This window comes from Octodon degus, unplaced genomic scaffold (genome assembly GCF_000260255.1).
Source record: "Octodon degus isolate 3935 unplaced genomic scaffold, OctDeg1.0 scaffold00162, whole genome shotgun sequence".
NCBI lineage: Eukaryota > Metazoa > Chordata > Mammalia > Rodentia > Octodontidae > Octodon > Octodon degus.
In genome coordinates, this window is record NW_004524738.1 from 1438797 (window position 1) to 1458106 (window position 19310).

The 19310-nt window shown below is 45.2% G+C and overlaps 1 protein-coding gene across 2 annotated transcripts in view; it reads right to left on the reverse strand.

Annotated features, from left to right (window-relative positions):
- Positions 1–10419, reverse strand: part of Smyd1 (SET and MYND domain containing 1) — a 34474-nt gene extending 24055 nt beyond the window's left edge. For both annotated transcript variants that reach the window (XM_004642785.2, XM_004642784.3), the window contains exon 1: positions 9937–10419. In XM_004642785.2, the coding sequence (XP_004642842.1) occupies positions 9937–10073 (137 nt within the window). In that variant the 5' untranslated portion in view covers positions 10074–10419. The remainder of the gene's footprint in view (positions 1–9936) is intronic.
- Between the last annotated feature and the right edge of the window lie 8891 nt (positions 10420–19310).

A 19310-nucleotide genomic window follows, 5' to 3' on the forward strand; every position in this document is an offset into this window, starting at 1 on the left:
TGAGTTCAATTTCTGGTACCCTCCCCACACACACACAAAAAAAAGAATTAGGTATATAGCTCAGTGTGAAGGCCCTAGGTCCAATCCCTGGTGCCACAAAAGATTAACTAATTAAATGTTTAAAAGAAAAGCACATGGCTGAGGCCATCTGTTTAGGGGTTGACTACTACCCCTGAGGATCTATTGAATTCTGGGCAGAGTGTAGGGTAAGTTATTTTTAATATGCTAATTTGAAGCTTAGTCAACAGCATTTATTTTTTTTAACTGGGAATCAAGCTCAAGACCTTGCACTAGCTGGGTGGGTGCCATGCCTCTGAGCTCTGTTCTAGTCCCTTATTGTTGAAGATAGACCACCACAAACATTTACAGGGAGGAGTACTTTATCTCTGATACTGTTTAGAATTTCTGGTGCATGCTGATAGCAAAATATAAAAAATGAAATTTAAAAAATTGATGCTTTGTGGGTTGTTATTGCTTTTGAATTCTGTGCAGACAAGGCCCCCTTATCCCCTGCTTGGAGTTGGACCCCTTGTCTTGGCCGGCCTTTCGTGAACATAGCCTGTGGCTTATGAGAACAGATTTCCTAGCCTGGCCCTAAAAGAGAGAATACAGCTGACCTGGCACTTGCCTCCAGGTTCTCCTGAACTGACCTAAAACACCTATGGTAGGGCCCAATCATAGAATAATCCACCTGCTATGAACCAAACCGCAGTGAATGGATTCCAGTGCAATGCACTATGGGTCTTGGAAGTCTCTGATAGCCACCTCCACCAGGACAAAACTAGAGAGAGAGCCCTGAGGTGCTGCAGCCAGCTCGCAGCCCAGGCTGGGTGGCAGAGAGGGCTTCACAATCACTGATGTCACATTTATCAGGCCTCGAGTCAGAACCTATGAGCTCAGCTATATATCACCGCCTTTGCAATCATTCAAGGAGACATTTAATTACTTTGCAGGAGAAAAAAGAATGATTGGTTTGGAATGAATGTTCCTTCATCATGAGCTCATAGTAGGTTCCGAATGTGAACTACCAAAGATTTCCAGCCTCACAAATCTGTTTCATTGCACAACGCAGCTATGACTTTGTTAGGGTCTAGAGCCAAGTTTGAAAAGCTGTGGCTAAAATGCGATTTGTCCATGTATCGATTCCTCATGATGAACATACTCATTATGGATCATTTCTGAATGAAATACACTATTTTTAAAATTTCAAGCAAGAGACAGACATGGTGGCACATGCTTGTAATCCCAGTACTCGGGAGGCTGAGACAGAAGAATTGCTGTGAGTTAGAGGCCAGCCTAGGCTACGTAGTGAATTCACGGCCAGCCTATACTACACAGGAAGACCCTAAGAAAAAAAAATGAAGCAAGAAGTAAGTTCTGAAATCCCACCCCTCTCAGAATGGTTTTGAGAGTTCAACAACATAACCTGTGTGAGGCAGTTGGCTCAGAGCCTGGTGCTGTATCTGTACTCAGTGGGCGTCAGCCTGGTCCTCCCCAGCCCACCTGTCACATGGGGAGGTCGAGCCAGGTGGCCTCTGACTTCAGCTCTTCCCAGCCCCCTCTTATTCTCAGGCAGCTGCCCACAGGAGAAATTCATGAGAAGACAAGGACATTTCCTGGACAGAAATACCCACCATGACATCCTCCAGGCAGGAAAAAAAACATAAAGCCCTAAAACTTCTTTGGGAGTCAAGAAGAAAGTGCAGGTCCCAGCCAAGCTTCACTGGTGACCTTTAGACAGTACCACCTCTGGGGCCAGGGAGATAGCTCAGTAGAATAAGCGCTTGCCTGGCAAGTGCAAGGTCCTGAGTTCAATAATCCCCGGTACCAAAAAAAAAAAAAAAAAAGACAGTACCACCCCTCCCCAAAGGATCAGACTTCCTAAGTAGCTCTGTGCATTTATTCCAAGCTTTGCAATGATCAAAGAGATGCTTTTGGCTGTTCTGTTTCTAATCTTCGTAAGAAGCCCTTAGAGCCATGGTGGTCGTCATGTTGTCAGGGATATTATGCTCACCATCCTTCTGCTGCCCCCTGCTCCCCGCTTGGCCCTACAAAGCCCACCTGCCTTCCAGCGGCCCTGTGTGTGTCCTGCCCGGCCAGCCAGCAGGTCCCCCCTCAGTCCCCACCCTGCAGCCTTGTCCCAGGTTCTGTCACCTGTCAGAGCCAGGAGGGCAGGAAGGGCAGCTACTGATCAGCTCCTTGTGTGGAGATAGTGACTGACAGACAAACGCAAAGACCTGAGGTCTGCCTGGTGGGCAGGCGAGCCCCGCAAAAATACATCCAACGAGGGCTGCAACAGCAGCTCTGCCTCCCCAGGCTGCTCCAAAACTCTCAGCCGGGCAGAGAGTAGGAAACAGGGACACAGCTCTCTTGCAAAAGGGGAGGGGGTCAAGAGACGGGGGAGCAGGGTGGGAGGGATGGAGAAGATATCATAAAAAGAATCAAGGTGCACTATGTCAGGGTATCAGCTCCCCGTGAGATCATGGTCATTGTGCACCACAGATGTGTGCTAAGAAAAAAAAAAAAAAACAGCTTGCCAGAGCTCCTGTGCTACAACTCACATGAAGGAGCATACACACCCCTCGCCTCTGGATGCCTTTCCAGTCTCTGGTTGCGTGCACACAGTGACCTCCCCCGATGCAAATGAGTGAAAGCGACGTCACTACGGGGAGACTTGCGTGTGGTGTAATCTGGGTTTCAAAGGCAATTATTCCCAAATGTCTGAATTGGAGGATCATTTTGTACAATGGAACAGCACAGCTCGCAACAGGATGTGGGGTACAGCAGCAAGCCTTGCCTTTGCGCCTCGAGGGCCGAATGAAGGGCGCAGCTTGGTGGTCTGCGGAGGTCACCCTCAACAAGCTCAAACACTGACGGCGGTAGCCTGAGTGCTTTAATAAAACTTATTCACTCACCTTCTGAGCGAATTGCTCAGGAATCTCTCTGATCCTCTTATTAAATGATTTCCATTTATAGCATCATCTGTCCTCCGGCGCCCACTCCCCAGCTGTTGTCAGATTAAAGGGCACACGTGTGCGCTGGCGTCTGCTGGGCTAAGGCTGGCTGACCCCTGCCGCTCACGTAGACTGACAGCGGCTGAGCCCAGCTGGCCCCACTCGGCTGCAGAGGCTCATAACTAGTTCAGCTTTCAAAAGCAAGCTGGTTGGCATTAACTTCTTTAAAAGCATTCCTTTTCTTTTTTCTTTTTTTTAATCATGTATCCTGCTTTTTGCCTATATACGTGTATGATTCATCTCCCGGACATTTTTAACTTATTTTCTAACTGTGCTGATAAGTTGTTTTTGGTTTTTTTACGTATTTAGTACAGGGTGTTCAGGGTCTCACTACGTAGTTCAGACTCTCAGTGATCCTCCTAATTTCAACCTCCCAAGCACTGGGATTACAGGCGAGCACCCCCAAGCCCAGTCTCAATTGCTGTCTCAACACACCCCCGGGGCGGGGCTGGCACAGCGTGCTGGGGATCGAATATGGGCCTCTGTGCTTGCCTAAGCAGGTGCTTTAGTCCACTGAGCTATCTGGCCAGCCCTTGTGCTGGTAAGTTTTTAAATTTATATTACTATGTGTTTGCAGTACATGAGGATGCTATTCATCGTGGGGAGTTGGTACAGGTGTGTAATCTTCAGTTCTTTTTACCTCCGCTTCCTGTCCCCTTGCTCCATCTCTGTGTCTCCTTCCCTTTTGTGCAAAGATCTACAGTGGTGCCTCGCTCAGGAACTCAATTCTCTCCACAATTCTGGCTGCAAACTGAACTGGATGAGACCTGAATCCAATTTCCACATAAGGTCATCATTGAAGCTAACCCCTGAGTTTGATTTGGTTCACATCTAATACAGCCAGAACCATGGAAAGAATCAAGTCCATGAACCAAGGTGCCACTGTATCTCCGTTTTGCATCATCTAACCCTTTTTCTTTTTTCTTTTTTTTTGCTCTTCAATGTACTTATACTTCAGTTTCTCATAGAAGAGAAACAATGCTCTTTTTTTATTATTTTGGACAGCATCTTGCTGTGCAGTTCACACTGGTCTTGAGCTCACTATGCAGATCAGACTGGCCTCAAACTCTCACTGATCCTCCTGCCTCAGCCTCCCAAGTGCTGGGATTATAGGCGTGCGCCACCACGTGTAGAAGCCATTCAATATTTAAACTGTGTGCCTGATTTATTTTACTTACTATTCTGTCCTCAATGCTTTCAACGTAACTGGAGTCACTTAGGTCACATTTTTATTTAAAGAACTTAAAATGGGGATTAGGGTTGTAGCTCACTGGTAAAGAGCTTGCCTAGCACATGGGAGACCTTAGGTTCAATTGTCAGGAGGGGAAAAGGCTTAAAAATCCAGTAACAAAACTTGGTCCTTCTTAATATATATTGATGTTTCATAATAAATTGGATTAATAGGGGCTGGGGAGATGGCTCAGTAGAATATGTGCTTCTCTGACAAGCGTAAGGGCCTGAGTTCAATCCCCAGTTCTGAAAAAAAAAAAAAAATTGGATTAATTTAGCAAATGTTTATTACTGTCTGAATAAGTTTCCCAAAATATCCACATTGTAATGCCCACAGTCTGCAAGTCTGTCACCTTACATGGCAAAGAGACTGCAGATGTCATTAAGGAGAGGAACCTTGAGATACGTGTGGCATCCTGACTCTCCAGGTACATCTAGTGACATCACAGTCACACAGAGGAGGCAGGGGGTCAGGGTGGGCAAGATGCTACTGCTGATTTTCAAGATGCAGGAAGGGGTCAGAGCCCTTGCCTGCTCGTGGGCAGCACTAAACAGACATGGCAAAGCAACAGAAAACGAGCCCAGTGTAGACATCTAACATCCGGGGCTGTGGGATTGTAAACTGATGTTGTTTGAAGTTGCTGGAGTTATGCTAAATTACTACAGTGATAGGAAACTAATACATTGGTTTATTATCATAAATAATAACTTTGTCCTTTTTATAATCACATATCGGGGCCAGGGAGATGACTCAGTAGAATAAGCACTTGCCTGGCAAGCACAAGGGCCTGAGTTCAATCCCGTTCCGCCAAAAAGAAAAGAAAAATAATAATAATCATCACATATCCTTGTTTCTTACCTATGGATTTCTGGGCCTAACAATTCTCAGGCTCCAACATTGACTTTTGATTCTTCTGAAACTGATAGTGGATGCTATTCTTTTTGATAAAAGTATTATTTATTGTTCCTACAAATACAAAATAAAATTAAGCAGGCCACTTACTGGGTAACACACAGTGAAAAGTGATGAGTTGGACAGGATACAGCAAGACTCAGTCTCAGCCCTACCCTTCAGTTGTTGGGACCTGAGAATTCCCGTCACCCCTCGAAGCCCCCTCCGTTTCCCCGTCCACCAGAGAGGTTCTCAACCTTCTTAGTTGAGGCCCATTTGAAAGTGATGAAAATGATGAGCTTTCTAGTAGAAATAAAAAACGTGTGTCCACTCACTTGAACTCTGATCTTCTAGTTAGTATTTCCCTAAGAATCATGGATCAAGGTGAGGAAAGCCTAGGCTAAACGAGGTGTGATGGTACACACCGATAACCTCAGCACTTGGGAGGATGAGGCAGGAAGATCGTCATGAGTTTGAGGCCAACCTATGCTAAATAATGAATACAAAACCAGCCTGAAGTAAAATCCCTGGCTAGATAGACTCTACATTCAAGCACCTGAGGTTGCCTAAAGGAATAGTTGAATAATATTTTGGCTTTTAGTCTCACCTGTAACTACTATTACTGTGCTCTTCCTTGTATTTGATTTTAAATTAAGATAATGAAAACAATAAGTTCCCTTCTTCTGATCACCGAACACTCTTTTCTTACCTCATGGAGACTTCTGTATAAGCTGAGGAAATCCCACAGCCCACAGAATCTCAGGCTGCAAGTCATCTTCAAGGTCCTGTGATTGAATTCACTTCTGCTCTGTGGCGCTGTGTACAGCGTCCTTGTCAACTCTCCATTAGCAGAGGGTGAAGGGCCTCCAAAATCACCTGTTCCATCTCCAGAGCGCTCCCAGGAGGCCATCCTACCCACCAGCCCAGGAATCGAGGTTCAGCTCCAGACTGCTGGCTTCCCCAGCATGCAGCGTGTTAGGACTCCCAACATAGACACTTGTGTGGGGTTTTTGTTTCTTTTTGAGACAGGGACTCACTCTGTAGTTCCATCTGGCCTTCAACTCTACGTAACCCAGGTTGGCCTCAAACTCATGGTGATCCTCCTGCCTCAGCCTCCTGAGTGCTGGGATTTTAGGCATCACCATGCCCACCTTCATTAACACTGCTTAAGATGATCTCTTTTTCTTTTTTTTTTTATTCTTTTTTTCCCATAATTTTATTGAAAAACAAATAGCAATGAGACAGTTTCAAATCAAACTGGTAGGACAGTTTCAATAATTAACACATTGCATACATTCTTCCTAGTGGTTAATTGCTGTACAAGATGCAGATATGATATCCTATTTACAAACACTATTAGAACAAATCACTCTATTCAGTAAGAGAATGTAACTATATATCTATCCTAACCATTTTGAATACACAGATACAAAATGGACATTCATCTGTATCCCCTTTTTTTGTTTAGTTCTGTTATTTGAATATTATAGGTGTATTAACTCAGCAAAATATTCTAAAGGAGTCCAGTAATCCATAATAGTAATGGGTCTTCCACTTCACTGGCAATGTCAGAAATTGTTGACCTGCGTCCCCTACAGCTCAACATAACAGCATGGCTTTACTTCTTATATTTCGTTTTTATACTTTTCTGCTGGATGGTTAAGACCAAGGTAAAGCAGGACCTATGCAACAAGAGTTGTAGCTTTTGGGTCTGATAAGGTCAGTGAAATCCCCTCAGGATTTATCCTGAGATCCTGTACCTCAGATTGTAGAACCTTTGTGAGTGTCAGCCATGTGGATGTGTCACGGCCATGCTTGACCAATGTGCTCTCTGTGAAAGCCTGAGAGAATGTTTCCTCTCCATGTGATCTCTTTTTCATATTCTTCAATGTTTTCTCATCTCGTAGTGCTAAGAATCAAAACTAGGGCCTTGTAGTGCTAGACTGCATTCTACCACGGAGCAACATCTGCAGCGTCCTTGTCACCATTTTAAAGATCATTTGCCCCAATGATTCTATGTTTTACTCCCTTTGTAGTAGTAAAACATTTTATACAGCATTTACCTGCAAAGGTTTTAGTTTTTCAGATGAATAAATTATTTATAATAACCAAAACATGGATACAACTCAAATATTTATCAGCAAGTGGCAAAAGAACATGCAACCCTTATATGTTGTGTCTCTAAACAGTGTATAGAGTGTATAATTGCACAGAAGATGTATAAATTATTAAAGGAAAAATAGCCTAAGGTCCCAAATGTGTAGCATAAATGAATGACAGAATATTTTTGGTTTTGGGTTTGTTTTTTGGCACAGGATCTTACTTACTACACAGTTCAGACTGTAGTGATCCTCCTGTTTCAGCCTCCCCAGCACTGAGATTACAGGCATGTGCCACCATGCCAGGTTTCAGTGGCCATCTCAGTGCACCTGGGGGCAGGGCCAGCATGGCATATGGTACCAGGGATCATGCGGTACTAGGGATCGAACCCAGGTCCTTACACTTGCCTAGGCAGGCACTTAGACTGCTCAGCTATCTATGCAGGCCTGTTTGTTCTTTTGAGACAAGGTCTTCCTATATAGTTCAGGCTGGCCTTGAATTCACTATGTACACAGCCTGGCCTTGAATTCACAGCAATCCTCCTGCCTCAGCCTCCTGAGGTTTGGAATTACAGGCATGTGGACCATGCTCAGCTATGAAAGCTATTGTAAAACAAGCTAGAAGAAATGGCCCAAACATTAAGAGTAATGTGACGATCTATTTCTTCTTTCTGCATTTTCTAAAATAAGAATATTTCACTGGGAGACAACACTACTCTAGACATTGCTGAGAGGGAAACTGATCAAATACTTTGATTTGGAGAAATCAGAGACACCAAATGGAGGTGTCCTTTTAAGGTCAGGTGGCAACTTGGCGACAGAATAAAGATCAATGTTTGTATTTCTGAATTTTTGTCTTTTAACTGGACCTGGCTGACTCCTTTACCTGAACACTTCCCCCACCTCTGCCACACACGTGCATAGGTTAGTGGCATAATATAACGTCCCCAGAAGAGCTATGCCTGTCGCTCAGTCTCCTGCTGTTCTGTGGGTGACAGTGAACCACGTGCTCCAATTCTCTGCCTTTTCCCTACAGGTCTTGGCAAGGGGGAAGCCAAGAGCAGCAGAACAATGGCCGAGTTATCTCTGAAATGCAGCGCCCACGCCCAGGATGGCTGCATTATCTGAGGCCACGTTCATTCAGGCCACATAAAGACCAGGCAGCCTACTTCAATTTTGGACTCAGGAAATTGTCATTTCAGTGAGACCACCAGGTAGGATTTTTTTTTTTTTTTTAATGATTTGATGGTCCTGTTTGGATAAGACTACTGTGGAGAAATGGGAATATAAATTTAATAAAACCTCTTAAAACTGAAAATAGAGGCTGGGGATATAGTTCAGTGGCACAATGCCTGCCTGGCAAGCATGAGGTTATGAGTTCACTTCCTGGTACAAAAAAAAAAAAGGTAAAAGCTAAAATAGCATAGCCTCTGTCCCAGCCATTCTCCTTCTAGTCAGATGCCCTAGAGAACAGTCCAACATTGATAAAAGTAGACATGGGCAAGCATTTTATTTGCAGAAATGTTTGGTTTTATAAAAATTGTAAACTCTAAAATATCTGTCATTGGTTGATGGATAAAAAAAGTCATATATTTATAGAATGGAGTCTTCTCCGCAGTTAAAAGGGGTGATGCACAGAACATGAACCCATATGGACAGCTCTGTGTAGTTAAAAGAAATGAGATCTGTGACAATTTAAAAGGAATATCTATAGTCTCATTCTCACAAGGATAGGCATAAAAATATGCCTAAGGGAAAAAGATCTAAAATGGTTAGTGAAGCAAAATAACATTTCTATTAAAAAATATATGCTTGATCCTAGATCAAAGGCTGAGAAGCAATCTATAAAAATACCTGTAGCAATAAGTACAGACACATGTAATTCCACAAGAATATTCTAGAGGGGCTGCGGTGATAGCTCAGAGGTATAAGCACCTACCTGGAAAGCACACTGACTTGAGTTCGATCCCAGGCCCTACATGTGCATGCGTACCAGCCCTGAAACTGGGCACAGTGATGCCTGCCTGCAATCCCAGCACTCAGAGGCTGAGATAGGAGGATCTCTGAGAGTCGGAGACCAGGTTGGGGGCTACAAAAGTGAGCACAAGGCCGGCCAGAACTGCACAGCAAGACCCTCTCTCAAAAAGACAAAAAAAAAAAAAAAAAATTCTAGGAAGAATACATTTAAATCATCACAGGGCTTACTTGTTCTCAGCAATCGTATTATCCCCTAATACACTTATATACAGTTTAGTATTCCAAAAAGAGCTAAAAAGAGATCCTTAGAAGAGTTCCTATAGCACCCCACCCCACCCACCACACCCTCTCGACCAAGCTGAAGATGTCAGGAGAATCTGTCCCAAAGCCCACGCTCACCCTTCCAGCCTTTTGGGGACCATGGAAAAGCACAGGCAATGACTCCTTGGGAGGAAAAAAAAAAAAAAGTTATGCCAGAAAATAGTTGCTATGGGCAGCCTGGGAGATAGCTCAGTAGAATATGCACTTGCCTGGCAAGCGCATGGGCATGAGTTCAATCCCCAGTTCCGGAAAAAAAAAAAAAAAAATGTTAGAAGTGCCATTGAAAAAAAAGAAAGGCTCCAACGACTTCGGTCCGTCCCCTGATGATGCTGAAAGCGAAGTACTGTGGAGTGTGGCACCAGCTAAGGCTGCGGGGAAGAGTAGCCACCCCCACATCTCCTACCTGTCAAAAACCACTGCAGAGTAAGCCCGCTCGGCAAAGATGACGTCCGCAGCCCAGAACTCCTTCGTGGCCTTCAGACCTCTGCCTTTGCCCTCGGCAGTGAAGACCTCCACGTTCTCCATGCTGCCTACTGTCATCTCAGGGTCTGTCAGGCCAGCTGGGTGGGCGCTTTACTGCGCCAGGCCTCTTGTCCCTGCCCTATTTCAGCACCTTCAGCACCCCAAAGAGCAGGACTATAAATGGTCCAAGCCCTCTCCGGCCCCGCCCCCTCTCAGCCCCTGGGCCCTCACCTCCCCCTCTGCCAGGCTCCTGGAGTCAGGGACAGAATGGGAGAGGACAAGGACCTGGGGACAGTCTCGTTCATCACCCAGCACTGCTAACAGGGCAGAAAATAACTGAAGGCTACTGTGGTCCTGGGTTGGGGCTTGACAAGCTTACAAAAACGTTCCTTTACAAGAAGTCACTCGCCGCATGAGCTGAGCTCTGGGCCGCAGTCAGGTTGCTCTGCAGTTGAGCCCTTGGTCAGTGGGATATTTTTAGCAGCCAGATGCCTCTGTCTATCAAAAGCAGACAGCTGGAGTGGCCAAGAAGAGAGGCAAGGTGATATTCTGTGCCCTGGGACCCTTCAGCTGTCAGGCTTACCCTCCCTCAAGTAGGACAGGCCTCTTGCTCTAGCCCTGAGGGTCTCTCCCCACCCCCCTTGGAGACAGTTTTCAGGAAGAAGCAGCAGTTAAACTGAGCCCTCTGGCATATATGCAGCAGAACGGTTTGGATCCTCAGGGGTCCTCCTCCTTCCCAATACAACCTGGGAGTCCCACAGAACCCCTATGCCAAGGCATGGAGGTCTGAGGGGCTCTTGGCACCTCTGATGACCCAAGTGCTGGATACAGGGAAGGCGGACTTTGAAAACAACTCCTCTCTCTCCAATTTCCCTAAACCGTATGTCTGGTGTCAATGTGCGCAGTTCTTTCTTTTACCCCGGAGGATTTTAGAGGCACAGTTCTAAACCTGCTGAGCATTCCTCTTGGCCATCAAACAGATCTTATATTAATTGAAAAGAAAGACATTTGCAGGTCTGGGGCTGTGGCTTACCTTCCACATGACCTTCCTTGATACATCTTGTCATGGTTTGAATGTGTGTCCTGAATTTCACGTTGGCAACTTAAGCCCCAGTGCACAGTGGGAGTGGAGGTGCAGTTAGTTGAGATTAGCTCATGAGTCACATCCTCACGCCATGGGATTAATGACATTATCAAGGGTTACTTATTTGGGTAAGGGGCTCCTTATGAAAGGATGAGCCCTCTGCTCTCTGATGCCTTCAAAAAGCCTCTCAGGCTGGGTATGCCAGCCCACACCTCTAATCCCAGTGCTCAGGAAGCAGAGACAGAAGGATCATAGTGAGTTCAAGGCCAGCTTGGGCTATACAGTGAGTTTGAGGTCAACCCGGACTTCATAGTGAGATCCTGTCTCTGAAAACAAAAAAAGGGGAGGCTTTCAAACACGTAGCTGCTCCATCTAGCCCCCTGAGGCCCCCAGAACTATAAACTTATTGGCTTGCCTTATTCACTATAAACTGTCCAGTCCTGGGTATTACCTTATAGTGGTAAAAAGATTCTAGATTGTTCAGAGCAAAGATGGTAATTTCTACTCCCCTGGCCTGTTAGGAAAGTTAAATGAGATAATATGCATAAGGATATGACACAGCCCTGGGCACTTTGTAGAATATTCATTAAGTGACATTTATTTTATTTATCCAGTCATGTTATCCTACCAAACTATCAGGATGTGCCAGAAATTCTAGTGTATCTTCAAACAAGTCACATCTCCCCAAAATTCCTTTCACTCTCAGAAGCACATCAAAAATTCTTATATCGGGCTGGGGAGATGGCTCAGTGGAATAAGCACTTCCCTGGCAAGCGCAAGGGCCTGAGTTCAATCCCTGGTTCCACAAAAAAAAAAAAAGTCAAACCTACTTTAGGGGTCGGGGAGATGGCTCAGTGGAATAAGCACTTCCCTAGCAAGTGCAAGAGTCTGAGTTCAATCCCCAGTTCTGCCAAAAAAAAAAAAAAAAATCCTTATATCATAATTTTTAGACTGTGAAAGCATATATCCTTGTTTTTAGATCAGAATGCATATGCCACTGCAGCCAAAGAATCAGTGACTTCAGATGAATCCCGAAGAGCAAACCAACTTAGAGGTTTCATGTTTTTACCTCAAGAAAAATAAGCAGAGCCAGGCATGGTGGTAGTGGTGGTGCATGCATGCCTATAATCCTGTAATCCCAGTACTCAGGAGGCTAAGGAGTATGGCTGCAACTTCAAGGTCAGTCTGGGCTACAAAGTGAGTTTAAAGCCAGTCTGAACTGCATAGTGAACTGTCTCTCAAAAAGACAGACAGACAGACAGACAGACAGACAGACAGACAGACAGACAGAGAGAGAGAGAGAACGAGCGCACCAGATGAGGCCCTGATCCAACTGGACTGCATAAGAGGACAGAGACAGGAGTAAGGACACTCTGCATCACCATGTGATGCCCTGTGCCACCTTCAGTCTCAAGCAAGAAGCACCTCTCTGATTACAGCCGCCTGGTTTTGAATCCCTAGCCTTCACAGCCCCGAGTCAAATGAGCTTTTCATAAAGTACGCAGCTGTGATATTGTTATAGCATCCAAATATGGACCAACACCTGGCAAAGGGGACTTTGCAAACATGATTAAATTAAGGCTCAGGAGATGGGGAGATGATCCTGGATTATCCCTGTGGTACTCATGTAATCACAGGGATGCCTGTAAGAGGGAGGCAGGAGGGTCAGGGTCAGAAGAGACGTGGCAATGGAAACAAGAGGCTCTGAGTCAGGTATTTGAAGGGTACTGTTGTGGTCAGGGTTTGCAAGGGAAACAGTTTAATAAAGGACACATAACTTATGGGATTATTTTATAATAATCATTCAAAGAAAATACCAAAGTATGGGCAATCTATCCATGCACTAAAGGTGCAAATAATTCAAGTGAGGGCCTGGGTCCCACGGCAATGTCCTGCATGAGTCCAGCTGAAGACCTACAGCCCATGACAATCCCCCCTACAAGCCAACTGGAGGCACAGAGCCCACAGCAATGCAGGCCTGTTTCAAGGATCTGCGCTGGGAAGGGTCAGAGATGGAAGCTAGGAAGTCTATACCAGTGGGATAAAGGGTCTACACCAGCAGGCTCAGGGTGCTGCACTGGAGCCGGGAAGCATGCTCAAAGTAAGGACCAGAGTTCTCCCAAAGAGAACCACAGCCATCCTCAGCTACAATGAGGTCACGAGTTCCTCTGATGAGAGCAGCCGAGCTCCTATCAAGAAAGCCAGTGCAACAAGTTTCTCCAGAAACAACAGCACCCCTCTTCCTCTTCAGTTCTCCTTCTCTGCTGCTGGCAACATGCTCACCTTGGCCCTCCACACCCAGCACCATGCTGATTCAGTTCAGCGGGGGTTACAAGTTGGCCACCAGTTGTCAATCCATCACAGCCCACCCATGGTTAACTTTCCTTACACCATAGTCTCTAGTAGCAGATTTGTGAAGTTAACATGTTTGATCTATTCAGATTTACATTAATATAACAATTACATACATATAAGACTTACTGAATTTATATCTGCCAAAAGCAAAATATTTAAAGGGTGATTAAAATTCAAGGCTCAGGGATGGCAAGATAGCTCAGTGGAACTAAGCATCTGCTTAGGCAAGTGCAGGGAGAGGGGTGTGACCCCCAGCACCACATACCGCACCGGCCCCACCCCCGGGCACGCTGAGCCGGCCACTAAGGCCAGGCGTGGTGGTGCGTGCCTGTATTCCCAGCACTTAGGAGGCTGAAAATAGGAGAATCATTGAGTGCGATTATGTAGTGAGACCCTGTAGACCCTGTTCTAAATACATTTTAAAAAGAAAAAAAACTTTTAACAGGGCATGGCAAGATTAAAATACAGGGATCTCCTACAATTCAAATATACTCCTATTTTTAGGTGAAAAGCTTTGGTCTGTTTTTCCATTGTCCTATCCTTAACAACTACATTCTCCTGCAATCCACAGCTGCAGGGGGCCTTCCCTCTGAGCAAAAGCTTTAAATCACCTTGCTGGCTCTTCACTCTTGACTTCAAACAAACGGCTGGCCAGGAGTTCTCAGCAGTAACCATGCCACCACCCCAACAGCGGACAGCACTGAAATTTTTCTGTCACTCAAGTAGTATCTCACAAAAAAAAATGCAAACCAACTCTCTGCCAAAGCACAATATACTCCCTGCGATCCAGCAGCCAATGCCTTTTTTGCAATAGAAGCTTCATCTTCCTGAGTTTCAACTTAACCAGCAGCATTACCATCAATACTCTGAGGTTCCAGGCTCTGACCAGAGTCTCCAATATAGTTCGCAGTACAAAGGGACTGTCTCTAGGCCAGTCTCTCAAAACCTTTCTAATTCCCAATGCTCAAAACAATTTAATACAGGACATATAATTTATAGGATTACTTTATAATAGTCACCCAGAGTCAAATGTAAAAAAGCATGGGATATCTGTCCATACACTAAAGACCCAAGAATCCAGCTGAGGGTCTGGATCCCACAGTAATGTCCTGCATGAGTCCAGCTGAAGACCTAGAGCCCATGGCAATGCCTCCCATGAGGCCTAGTGTAGGGAGCTGCTGATTCTGGAAATCAATCACATGTGCAGGGGTGGGGGCGTAGAAATCAATAGCTCCACTTCTTCCTTTTGACGTCTTTGGCAATAATCCTCAAGTGGGTCCTCTACACCCAGCACCTTTCTGATTCAGTTTAGCTGGGTGTTACAAATTGGCCACCAATTGACAATCCACCACAGGCAGTATGTGGCTGACCTTAGAAATGGAGGAACAGATCATGAGACAACAAATTCAGGCACCCTCTAGGCAAGGGAACGGAGTCTCCCCAGAACCCCCAGTCACCAGAACCCCACAGGGTGTGCAGCCCTGCCTGCACCTTGACATCAGTCCCAGCAACTGCAATGCCGGCTTCACACCTCCAGAACTGTGAGATGATGAATTTATACTTTTTTAGTTACTACATTTGTCATAATTTGTTACAGCAGCAATAGGAAGCTAACCTATTATATGTAGTCTCCCATCACTGTAAATATTATCTAATATCTCTCTGCTACCTTGAAATCAAATCCATACATAATATAATTCACTGTTATCCCTAAAACAACATCATTAGCCTTCCCCAATAAGAGAAAAATAAAATGAAAGTTAACTTATAATAAGTTAATACAGTAATTGTGAACTAAGTGTGTAAATGTGCTCGTTAGCTATATTGTTGATCCAGGTACACTAAATGTCATACTAAAGTGATGACAGATAGATAGATAGATAGATAGATGATAAAGGAGGAGGGAGGGAAAGACAGAATTCAAAACTGAGTAATATGACTTTTCATTTCAAAGTTTTTATCATATGTTTGCAATACATAATAATTACCTTCATCCACTGCTCCATGTGCACAGCACATCTTGATCTTTTCAACCCCTTTCCCCTCCTCCTCGCCTATCTCTTGATCATGTGCAAAAGCTCTATTTCAATTCTGGAGACACAAAAACTACACAGGACTTTGCCATGATTTTCTGAAATGGAGAATATCTCTTAGTGGTGTTCTAAACAAAAGAAAGCATAACTTTTTTCAATGAAAAAGAAGTTATATTCTTAGAAAATATAGTATACATTAAAACTTTACAAAAACTATGCAAAGCAGTATTCTAGACTCAGAAAATTATAAACAGGTTTTCATCAACCTGAAATACACAGCTGGACGTGGCATTTCTGCAGGACGGGCAGAAGTTCTTCATTGTATAATGTTGGTCTCCATTTCCTAGGGCTTCTAGGTTCTCTGGCCAGGACAGAGACCGAGGGCATTGGTATTTGTGGCCAGGACAGAGACTGAGGGCATTGGTATTTGTCCCCAGGCTGGTGGTGGGAAGGGGGACACAGCTGTACTGCACTGTAGAGCAATGCAAATCGCAAATAGGAGATTTTGTGCCCATCCGCCTCGCCCTCACGGTTTGTTGTTCTGTCGTCAATTGTTGCCATTACTTTCTTCCAGTGGGATTCCAGCCTTTTTTGATCATCCCAGCCTTAACAACATGCTGAAAACACTCACCCCCAATCACTGAAACAATGAAAATCCTTCTCGTGTTACTAACACACTTTCTACTGGGTGTAGCTGACTCCACTGAGAACTGCTGGTCTTTGTCATCAGAAAAACAAGTCTGGAGTTTTGAGAAGATTTCTTCTCCCCCTACTGAGATGTTAAGTCAGACAGGAAAGGAACAGGAGCTTTCTTTGGTAGCACACACTTCCAAGCATGGATGAAGACACTGATCCACTCTGTGCTTCCTGAGAGACCAGGCCAGGGGCCTGGCAGAACCCAAGAGCCTAACAACCCAGTGCGGTCCCTAGGATGGCAGACTTGAGCTTCAGACCTCTAGCCATCACACTGTTATAGGGGAGCCCTCTTACCCCAGGATGGCAGAAACATGTTCCTTTCTTAAAGATCTGAACAGACATCCAGTGTCTTTCCTTTCAGTGTCTGGATAAAGAAGGCAGTGAGAAAAGGATAAAATGGAACAGCGTGAGACAAAAAGAGTACCTGGTCCAGGGCAGGGGGCTGGGCTGGGAGATTCCAAGGAGACACCACGCAGGACTGTAGGGTCCAAATAATTTGGAAAATTATCAGCTAAACTAGAAAGACCACCCTCCGGTTCGATGAGTAACCCAAATTCCTAAAACCTTAGGTTGGGCCATAAAATCACAGGCCCAGCTTGAGCAAACATCACCTCCCCTGGGTTCGATGACATTCTTGTGAAACAGGGTCACAGTGTTTAGTTATTCCCCCTTCCCCAAAGAACAAACTGAAACCACCAAGCTAGCTCATAGTTAACCTTTAACTGACCGTTCTTAGTCTCCTTTTTTAGGACATATTCTAAAACCCACCAATTATTTTAGAGGTTACCCTAAAATTAACCAATGTGATCTGCTTCTGTAACCCCGCTTGCAAAACCCCTCCTCCCTTTGTCTTCTGGCTTAAAACCACAGCCCACGGTCAGTCCGGCGTGCTCTGTTCCTGCATGTTCAGACCGCCCTGCGTGTACACAGCTAATAAAATTCCCTTTGTTCTTTGCATGAGAGACCGACTCTTGGGGTCTTCCTTTGCGGCGACTCAACCCTTACAGGACCACTGTGGAACCAGCCATTCACGGTGTCACTGTCTCCTTCTGGTTCAGCACAATTCCTCCCCCCACCCCCACACACTACCTTAAATATTACCATGGTTACCCCAAACCTCCACACGCTAAAGCAAGTTCAAGGCAATTGGGCAGAATGTGCTAACTGAGGCTAATGCTGGGTCATGCACCTCAAGGGTAGAAGGGGGGCGTGAAGAGGCCAGGAGTAGGGCCATTATGGAAAGTACTATCAATGTGTTGTCACAAGACAGGGCATAGGCTTCAGGGGGTCTTCCTAATGTGAGAAGGGGGCACCACTCGGCCTGCATCTTGAGCAGAATCTGTGCCCAAATGCCACAATGAAGCCCCAATTTTTGAATTGTAGCCTGGTGTTTATATTATTATCTTAAGTCTTTCAGTTAACAACCTCAAAAAGATTTTTTTTGTACCAGGAATCAGTCAGGACCTCACGCTCACCAGGCAGGTGCTGTGCCACTGAGCTAAATTCTCTGTAAAAATAAGCAGTTAGATGGAGATGGGAAGCAAACCTATATGGCCCGGGGTAAGTTTTAAATCACTGGGACGATTTATGCAGCTGTAGAGACCTGGAAAGCTGTGGATGTCCCTTCTGCTGGCTCACTGGCTGAGCCCCACACAGGCAGGGCTCACCATCTAGTGGTGGGTCCCAGAACTATAAGATTTGACCTCTAAGGCCTACTCTTCATGACTTCCTGGGTCTGACAGCCTGTGCACCCGATGCTGAGGGTCCTTCAGCCTACGAACTGAGAATGTTTTGTGCCTTCTTAGTGGCTGAGGGAGGGGAATTAACAACATCATGACGTGCAAAAATTATACAAACTTCACACTGAAGTAACTATAAATAATATTTCATTAGAAAAGAGTCATATTTGTTTGCATATTTTGTTAGGGTTTTTTGTTGTTGTTGCTATTGATTTTGGAGCTCTAAGAAATTCTTAGGGTCTCATTATGTGGCCCAGGCTAGCCTTGAATCTACAACCTTCCTGCCTCAGCCTACTGAGTGCTGCGATGACCAGCACGCTTGTTTCTTTCTTCCTCCCTCTAGCTCTAAGAAAGTCTTAGCTGCAAGGTGCTATCTTCTAAGGAATTTCTAAGTTCACTTTTTCTACACTCACCTCTCAGCACATACATCAGGCACCATGATCAGCACCCAACCTAAAAGGTACAGAGTGGAGGCTGAGTCTTCGAGACACTAAGCTTTTGAGGAGACTGGGATGAGCAGAGGAGGGTGGTTTAAAGACAAGCAGGAGGCAAAGAGGAATCTTGCCAGCACAGCCTGGAAAATCAAGGCAGGCTTCAGAAGAAGTGGTAGAGAAAGACAGGCCGTCAGGAGGGAAGTCAGGAGCAGGGAGCTCCTCTCGGGCCCACGTCAGCAGTGTGGCAGGGATGCAGTGGTGAAGACGTACACAGAGGTCTGCAACCGGCCTGGTACTGTGGGAGCTACCGGACCGCCAGTATTGACTTCTGTATTCTATCCTGGCACCAGACATAAAATCGCCTTTTCTGTCCCAGTATTCATATGCATTTGAAAACTCTTCTAACAGCAACAACTGCTTGAGGGACTGACATGATTCTTTGCTTACCTTACCATATTTTCACAGTATCCCCCACACAGCCTCCGCTGGGGATTGAACTCAAGGTCTCTGCACCTAGCTCAATCTCAAATTCATCTCTTTGTTGGCCACTGAATTGCTCAAGCTGTACTCCAAGTTGCGACGGCCCAGCCTCAGCCTCCACAGTGCTGGCATTAGAGGGCTGCACCACATGCTCAGCTTATAGCACCTCTTGCAGGGAGTATCATCATCACTTTAAAGATGAATGGAGGATAACAAATATAAGAAATATGCTTAAGGGGGCCTTCCCATTAGCTCAGTCGTTTAAGTGACTGCTTCAACAAAGCAGTCAGGCTCAGGGTGCTGGGGTTCGAGCCCCATATCCTCAAGCCTTGCCAGATCTGCCCAAGGCATCCTCAGCCAGCCAAAAAAAAAAAAAAAAAAAAAAAAGAAAAAGAAATATGCTTAAACCTCCTACTTTAAAAACAGCAATATCTAAGTAAAAACCCTGGAGAAACTTTTATTTGTGTGACAGATAGCACAAGAACATTAAACCA